General features: G+C 46.0%; 2 protein-coding genes across 2 annotated transcripts; one reads left to right on the top strand and one right to left on the bottom strand.

The window, feature by feature from the left end:
• Positions 235 to 1332, bottom strand: LOC109719674 (UBP1-associated protein 2A-like; the record flags this gene model as incomplete). Its single annotated transcript, XM_020246454.1, has 1 exon — positions 235 to 1332. A coding segment is annotated over one exon (585 nt), but the record flags the coding sequence as incomplete, so codon positions are not given.
• On the top strand, positions 7559 to 8898 carry LOC109719543. Its single transcript, XM_020246291.1, has 3 exons — positions 7559 to 7667; positions 8490 to 8606; positions 8733 to 8898. The coding sequence occupies exons 1-3, from the start codon at positions 7630 to 7632 to the stop codon at positions 8881 to 8883; spliced, it is 306 nt and encodes a 101-aa protein (XP_020101880.1). The 5' UTR covers positions 7559 to 7629; the 3' UTR covers positions 8884 to 8898.

The raw sequence follows: 8939 nt of genomic DNA, 5'->3' as shown, positions 1-8939 counted from the left end.
AAGAGAGTATTTTTCTCTCTTTATCTCTTTTGAAAGTACAAGGCAACAAAGATGCATAATTCTTCTTTGTTTCTTTTACATTCATGGGACAACTAAGGTGGAAAAAATTCCTTCCTTGCCTCCCTAACAGTAACAAAGCTCTCTCTCTCTTTCATAATTAGAGAAGTAATCTTTTTCCCTCTTTCTCTCTTTTTTTTTTTTTTTTGCAAAGAGAAGAGCACCGCTCTCTCCCTCTTTCGATGATGCTATATTTTTATAAAGGGAAGAGCACCGCTCACTCCTTTTTGATAAAACATTTTTATAAAGAGAAGAGCACCGCTCTCTCTCTTTATATACAGATCGGGTTCGACGTTAAAAGTACATCTTAAGCATTTCATCAAATAGTTGGCGGGCATGATTTGTTGGCGTGAACTCCGTCAAAGCAATATCATAGGCAGCCTTGTAGGCGGCGAGGCAGATGCTGTTGCTGACGAGCCTGCTGAGATTGGTCTGCACATTTGCGAGGGGCGAGCCGTCGACGTCCGGGAACTCGTCGAACGAGTCCTGGCAGGTGTCAACGAACATGCCGACGGTCGAAAGCTCGCTGTTGACGTCCGCGAGCAGCCCGCCGCCGCGCACCAATTGTCGGCACATTCTGCGGCGCGTCTGCCGCATGCACGTGCTCCGCCTTAAGCGCCGCAGCCTGGATCAACACCGCGGCTCGTTGTGGCCACAGATCGAACACCTGGTGAGCGGTGACGAGTTGGTTCAGTGCGGGGTGAGTTTGGTGGAGGTGAGCTGGCACGCGGTCATGCAGTTGTCGATGAGCCTCTGGGGTTCGCGGAGGGCGTGGCTCGCCGAGCTCCGGTGACTGAATTGGACGAAGCCGACACGGCAATCCTCGATCTCGCTGTATCGGGCGAACATGGCGCGGAGCCCCTCGGAGGTGGTTTCCCACCCAAGGCCGTGGACAAAGAGCTTGCTGTTGAAGGGATCGGTGTCGGCGGCGCTCAGGATCTCCTCGAGCGTGCGCAGGTCGCGCGCCGCCGCGGAGCGGAGGAGGGAGCGAGCGGATCTCACCGAGATCACTTGGACGGAGGCGGCGGCGGCAGTGGAGGCCCTCGTCGCGGGAGATAAGCTTGTTGGAGAAGGTGAGCCCGGGCATGAGGCCACGCTTCTTGAGCCAGAAGATGGCTCAGCAGGAGCCGGAGAAGAAGCCCTCGACACAGGCGAAGGCGACGAGGCGCTCGGCGAAGGAGCAGGCGGCTTCGGCGGCGCAGGGGTCGGCGAGGAGCGGGCGGAGGTCGTCGAGGAGCAAGCGGCCTCTGAGCGGGTGGCCTCGGCGCGACAGCCTCAGTGGCGCAAGGGTCGGCAAGGAGGCGGGCGGCCTCGGGCGCAGGGGTCGGCGAGGAGCGATGCGGCCTCGGGCGCAGGGGTCGGCAAGGAGCGACGCGGCCTCGGGGCTGGTGGCCTCTGAGCGGGTGGCCTCGGCGCGACGGTCGGCGAGGAGCGATGCGGCCTAGGGCGCAGGGGTCGGCGAGGAGCGACGCGGCCTCGGGTAGTTGGGGTCGGCGAGAAGGACGTCCTCGACGACGCTGGGGTAGCTAAGGTCGGCGAGGAGCGGCGGCCTCGGCAGCGTAGGGGTCGGCGAACTCGGCGTCGCGGCCCGCAACGAGCAGGTCGCAGGCGAGGGCGATCTCGAACCCGGCGGTGACGGTGAATCCGGCGATGGCGCCGACGATGGGCTTGCGGCACGCGACCATGGCGGCGACGGGGTCGGCGGCGGGGTCCTTGATGTCGCCCTTGAAGACGTCCTCGGCGGCGGTGAGGTCGACGCCGGAGCAGAAGGCGCGGCCGCGCCCGGCGAGGACCACGGCGGCCACGGTGTCGTCGGCGTCGAGGCGGCGAAACGCGCCTGCGAGCGCGACCATCATGGGGCGCGTGAGCGAGTTGAGCGCGCCTGGGCGGTTGATGGTGACCACGGCCACCGCGGATCCATGGGTCGCCGCTCCACCACGATGAGCTCATCCATGGCGGAGGAGAACGAGGTTGGTGTCGGGCTGTGGTGGGTGCTAATTTCACACACAGAGAGAGAGAGAGAGAGAGAGAGAGAGAGATCTGAGATCTTTTTTTTCTTCTCTTTTTCTTTTCTTTTTTTTTCTTTTTTTTTTTTTTTTAGAGAGAGAGAGAGCTTTGATTATGGCATTGATGGAGAAGAGAAAAATATCTTTTTTTTTTACCTTTCTTTTCTCTTTCGTAGACAGGAATAGTATGGGTTTTTTTTTTTGTTTAGGAATAGGTTTGAAAGTTTAAAAAACAACTGTCTTTCTCTTTTTTGTTTCGAGAGGTATTTATGGGATTAGTCGTAACTGTCCGGAGAATGTGCGTATGGTGCGTGCGTATGGGAGAGGTGGGAAGTTAAAAGATAGGATCGTGGGATCATGATATAAAATTGCACATTAGTCCTTCCCATTTGTTTATATTATAACTTAGTTAAAATAACAGAATATTATATGTTTGAAGGAGCATCTTGCAAATACATGAAAGGGAAAGGACTAATCTGTTATTTGTAATACCCATTCATGCCTACGAGAACATCCCACTTTTTTTTTTGTAATCTATGCACCTGGTGCATGGATTAACCTATGCACCAGGTTCAAAATTTGAACTCAAATTTCTCCATGCACCTAGTGCATGGATCATCTCATACACCATTATTCAAGTTCGTTTCTTCTCCTTTTTTTTCTCCTTTTTCTTTTTATGCTATCAACATACCAATTGTTATTGTACGGATGCATTTGAGGCGATTTGGAGTGTGAGTTGTGAAAAGGAAGAAGGAGAGAAACAAAGGAGAGTAGGAAGAGAGATTGGGAGCGAACAAAATAGGGTTTATAGAGAATTTAGAGTTAGGGTTTTGGGGAGGAGAAGAGAAAGGAAGTGGAGAAGAAGAGGATAATTAGGGAGAAGACGAAGCTAATTCATTTCCATTCTCTAAGCCCTAGCGTTACATTACATCTCGTAGTATATAATAGTTTAGTTGCGAAAGAAAAGAGAATTATTTAATCTTGAGGACTGAACAGCAAAAGTGACAAAATAAGAAGTGGCCTGGTTGGGCCCTGCCAATTCGGGTGAGTTGCGCGTCTTCCTGGGCTTCCTGAGCTCCTTGCTTGCTTGTCGGGATTCGGAATCGGGTCCGTCCTATCGACCGCACTACCGCAAGCCAGGAGGTCTTTGGGTTCGCTATTTCGCCCCTGATACGATCGCCCGGTTTTGCCGCCGCTCGATGCATTAACGGTATAAGTGAGGCGTCGCTCCGGCCTTCTCGCATCATGCGCACGACCGCGGATGATCGGGTCCGCCATTTTACACCCGCTTCCGGTGATCGGACCGCCCGATCCGCTAGCTCTCTCTTCCCCACAACACCGCCGGTCTATCGGCTTCTCCTCGACCTCGATCCTCCATTTTCCTTCATCACCGACATATTGCCATGAACTGTCGAAGCATGCTAAGGCCTTCGGAAGGCGCCTTGCCGCTGGAGTTCCGCCCAAGTGCCTTCTCGCCGGATCGCTCCGTCGAGCTCGCTCCTCACCAACCTCCTGCTGTCACTTCTCTGCTCTACTTTGTAAAGTTGACATTTTTACTACTCTCCCATGCTAACTGCTGCTACTACTACTACTACTTTTACCATTTATTCTTCAGGGTCATTACAGTCAGCTTGTTGTCACGCCCCCGTCCCGAGGCCGCTACCGATTTGGCACGGTTCGGGCGCGGCAAGCGGACCGCCAGACGGACAGAGTCTCCCCTGTCCGCCCAAGGCTAACCAACCAGATCATGTACAACAAGTCTCCAGGAAATCAACTTGAATACATACATGATCATGCAACAACAGCGAGAGCACGAACAGTGCTGAACATTACAAGAGCAAGCATCACAAGTAGAAGACATACAAGTGAAACAAAAGAGAGATACTTCTAGCTATTACATCACATTCCACTTTTACATCTTTGATTACATTTATGCTTCCAAAATGAATACATAATCATCTCATATATATATAATGCTAGCTATCCAAAATACATCATGTCATCTATAACCATGCACACGAGGGTGCTCTAGTACAATAGGAAAGCTCTACTAGCTAGCTAGGGTGCTACGCCCTTACCGCGATCACCTGCCGGTCCGCTCTCGTGTGTACCTGTACCTCAAAACCACACGGGGTGAGAACTATATAAATATAGTTCCCAGTGGGTTCCGCCGCCGACTCCGCCGATCTTCCCACTAGGTCCAAGCTGGCACAGATAGATAGAAGAGAGATATATGGAAATACTACTACTATATCTACTATGCCATCAAATGAAAAGTATGCATGGAACATCATCTAGCAACAATCTACTATCATGCTAATATGCCTCAACAATGAAATGAATACAACTATAACATAGTTATGCAATGCACTATGTATAATCATGGTATGAATGCAATCCACTTATGCTATTCACATTATTGCCCAATCCACTAGGCTACTTTGCCTAAGATCTCAAATCTAGTAGGTGAAAAGCTACCTCATTCTTGTCTCATTCGATTCATGTCTTAAGGGTCCTGAGCAAAGAGCTACCCCGCTCCTCGCCCGACTTAGATCTCGAAGGTCCGACCCAATCTCGAAGGTCCTAGGCAAAGGCTACCCCGCACTTTGCCCGACCCACATCTCAAGGTCCTAGGCAAAGGCTACCCCGCACTTTGCCCGACTCACATCTCGACCTACTAGGTATAAGGCTACTCCCCTCAAATCTCATAGGTGAAGGAATAGTATGTCCACTCACTGTATGTAGGCAAATCCACCAATCCAACTACCAAGCGACTATGCTCGCTATCAATATAAGTCTTAGTGAAGGCTAACTACCATACCACTAGGTTCATCAATAAGGCTATTCATTAGATCACCCAATCAGCCGGCAAGCCAAAGGCAACTATGAACCACAACAACAACTATGGAAGCAAGCTATCATGAACAACAATAATGAGTATGACTCAATAGGTAACCAAATCTCATGGTGAACACAAGGTTCACAAGCAAGGCTCACATGTCAACCTCCGAGGGATGCCTAGCTGAACTATCCCCGAGTACGCCTGCGGATAACAAGCGGCTATCCGAGCAGCAAGCAGGGCTGCCTCTCTAGTGACCAACTCCGGAGCGCACAACTTGAGGGGAGCGACCCCACCAAGCGCAGATAGGCAATGTGAGCACGATCAACTCACGAACAGCAGCAACCTACCCTCTAAGGGTAATCTCATCATGGAATCAAGGTGTTCTTGTACCCAATCTCATAGTGTCTCAACTACACTAATGTTCTCACATCAAGGTCATCAACAATCACATGCCACTCATCGTAGTTTTCTATAACTAGATGCCACTTGTCAATTTTGACTCATTATCAACACTAGTTACATCATACTAGTTCTTTAGCAACATAAGCATTAATCATCTCATATAGGGTCTAGGTCTTTATTATAGAGTTTTCATCATATAATCATCATGCATACTAGATCATGGATCAATCATCAAGATGTATAGCTACTAGCATGCATATATAAGCAATAACCATAATCATCTAGCACCTATATGCAATAAATACAATATGCAACTTGATCGATTAATGTACTCAACTACAGTTTAATCCACATTAATCATGCCCTTATAGGGTTTCACCACACTAAGTCCCAATCTCATGCATACTAGGTATAAGTATTAATCAAGTAACACTACACTCCCACTAGCATGCCATGACATGTAACAATTGCCAACTAGTACCCTATAATGCAATATCCCAATATGCAACTTGATCAATGTTAACTAGAGTTTCTAGTACAATAACCAATCCATTACTAGTTCAAGTCATATGTGTTTTTAGCACAATGAGTCCAATGCCACTTGTAAACTATGTCTTTAAATACAACACTAGGTGTTCATTCAACTAGAGTCTATCCACATTAATCTTGTCATTGTAGGGTTTCACAACACTATGTCCCAATCACATGCATACTAGGTACAAGTATTTAAGCAATTCAACTTTACATTACTCTACTAGTATGCAAGAATATATATATCTATGTATATACATTTATCATCTAGCACCTTATAATGCAAAGCTCGATATGCATAATTGATCAACATAGAGATACTTAGACATAGGGAGAAGCCCGATTGCTTCGGGATGACACCCCCCACCTTTTATCGCGTTCCGATTGCTCGTCGTCACTCGCAATCGGCCTCCCGCGGCGCACACCGCTCGGCTTGACCCAATTCGCACGCGACCACCAAACGACCTCCGATCCACGATCCGAAAATTAAAGGTTTTCGGTTTCTTGTTACAATGCTTTAAATCCGTTTTCAGGATTTTACGACGTCGCCTCGGCCCTCCAGGCGGAAACGAAGCCTAAACGTCCGTTTCTTTAATAACTTCTCACCGGCTCGTCGAATCGCCGAACCGTCGCTTCCAACGCGTTCAGTGACCTATCAATTAGGTTTATACATGATCAATTTAGATCAAAACCCCTCATAAGCAAAACCCCTCTTTTGATGCCCTAAGATGCAACTATGCAAGAATTCATCATTTGATCTCTAAATTCGAGCATCAACCATCTATTTAGCATCTAGGAGTTTCACTAAACCCATTTATAAGGCATACAAATCACTACTTAGCAAGCTACCATTGTTGTTATCAAAGCTTACCTCTCAAACCCAAGCTTTCTTCAAGCCAATGGTGAAGAAAAAGAAGGCTTCACCTCTAAGCAAGCTTTTTCTTCTCCAAATCCACCTCCAATTCTCTTTGGTAGAGAAGTTGCTAGAGAGAGAGAGAGATCTTTCTCTTTGGTTGTAAGTGTGAGGGAAAGAGAGAAAAGGCTCAATCCTTCATACATATATATGCATATAGGAAACTTGACCTCCAAGTTTTATCCAAGAACACTATTCACATTCAGGCAGCTCGAAATCTGATATCTTTTGTCGGAGCCCTCTGAATATCCGTTTGAGCTCAAATTTGACAGTCATATTCGGTTTAACGTACTGAACAAGAATATATCTTAATTTTTCAGTTTCGACTCCGTTTGGTCACCGAAAACTGTGCCGAACTGTAATCTTTATCAGATTGCTTTCGGATTTTATTTCTCACTCTACGTGTGTCAGAAAAATATGAAACCTTAAATCTAGCCTCATAAAAATATTTCTGACTTATCCTCTAATTTTCATAATTTTCTGAGACTATACATTTTCTACTAATTTATCTGTCCTGTTTCCCACAGAAAATTCTAAATCTTCTGTTTTCGCTCCGATTTCAGCACAGGTCATTCCCAACCTATATTTCACTTCTCTAAATCCAATAAAAATAGTATCTCATACTATTTTTATTTATTTTTATTTTTATATTTAAATCCGGTATATTACATTACACCGCAAGCTCACCGGAACCATTTAAATATACACCGTAACTTCATAATTTTGGAAGTTTGGTACCTTATACTTGCCGTTCCGCAAGGCACGGTGGATCTGACGCGTCCGGCGCTCGCCCACGCACCNTTGCTGAAATTGCAAGCAACAGAATACTTTTAATTGAGAATTATGATAAGAAGAAAAAGGAGAGAACGGCTGGTCTCATGCAGATTGCCCCCGAAGTCGCAGAATGGCTTGCTAGGTACTTAAGTGCCACAAGCGTACTAGATAACTGTCTGTTTGGCCTGGCTTCTGTTTTTTCTTTTAGCTACAAGCACCCCTTCTGAGGCACTAGAGTGCTTTGGAAATAGAAAAACCTTGAGCTTTCACTGTGGAGGGAAGTAGAAACGGGATTTTAAGGCCTAAAAGCACCAGAGAGCTTCTGTTTCTGCTGCAGAGAATTGTCGAGAGGGAGGAAGTCTGCCCTGTAATAGGGATTCCATATGAGAATCCTGTCCAACCAAATATCAACTAAATACTGCTGCTATCTTTTCAACTTGAAATTGTTATACTGCTTTGATTTACTTTCAGATGCTGATATGATGTCCTTAGATTGGCTTTGTACGAATCCTACAAGAAATCCCTCTGCAGAGAAGACTTTCTTGTCAGGAGGATTCCAATTAAATAGTTATATCCTTATTGCCTCTACTTTTAACAAGATACTCTCAAAACACTTTATCCAGTTACATTGCACCCTGTAGTGCCCCAAATGGGCCCCAAGTGCTTGTTTGGTCTGGCTTCTAGAATAGCTGCATTGCTATAGAGAAAGCGAAAGATTTTGAGCTTTTGCTGTCGCTGGAAGATACGATGAGCTTTTAGGCCCAAAAGCAAAAGTTCCGATTTGAAGCTTTGGCTAGTGCTGCAAGAGGAAGATGTTCGCAATGGAAAAACCTTTAAGTGCTTCTTTGATCATTGAACAAAGCTTCTGCAAAAGGTCCCGCTGGACCAAACAAGTCCCAATTCTCCTTATTCCAAGACATGGAAATTATGAAACTTTTTTGATTGATTATGGTTGATTTCGTAGGGAAATGGGGTACAGAAATTACGAAGTAGAGGGCGATCCAATGTTGCTGTACAAGCCTTTTGTGAATGTGTACTTCGGTGCTGCTTACATAAAATGGCTGTCCTCTTCTGATGGAAAGTATGCTACATTTGATATATATGTGTGTGTGTGTATATATATATGTTATATTATATAATTTATATTCAATCTAGTTTGTACTCTTGATTATGTCCAACTAAAATATTTGACAAAATGGTATCACAGAGAAAGAAGCGAAGAATTTGTTATCAGAGCTTATAGAGGAGGCATAAAGAAGGCTACTCACAAATCGACAGCAGATTATTTCCAAAGATATCTATCAGTCAGAGACAGTTTACTTGCTAAGAGGTTTTGTGATTTTTTCTACCCCATATAAAACCAAATATTGCTGCCATTTTTCGCTTTGGCATTTTTTTTTTTTTTTTTTTTTTT

Source organism: Ananas comosus, linkage group 13, assembly GCF_001540865.1.
Source record: "Ananas comosus cultivar F153 linkage group 13, ASM154086v1, whole genome shotgun sequence".
In the NCBI taxonomy this organism is placed as follows: domain Eukaryota; kingdom Viridiplantae; phylum Streptophyta; class Magnoliopsida; order Poales; family Bromeliaceae; genus Ananas; species Ananas comosus.
Note: the sequence above shows the minus strand (reverse complement) of the source record. Positions and strands in the feature narration are given on the sequence as shown.

What these genes read in the sequence shown, in the direction of transcription:
- LOC109719543 (XM_020246291.1), top strand. Translation starts at nt 7,630, where the DNA reads ATGCAGATTGCCCCCGAAGTCGCAGAATGGCTTGCTAG. An exon ending in GTCGCAGAATGGCTTGCTAG is followed by an intron (nt 7,668 to 8,489) that starts GTACTTAAGTGC and finishes TTGATTTCGTAG; the next exon opens with GGAAATGGGGTACAGAAATT. An exon ending in CTGTCCTCTTCTGATGGAAA is followed by an intron (nt 8,607 to 8,732) that starts GTATGCTACATT and finishes ATGGTATCACAG; the next exon opens with AGAAAGAAGCGAAGAATTTG.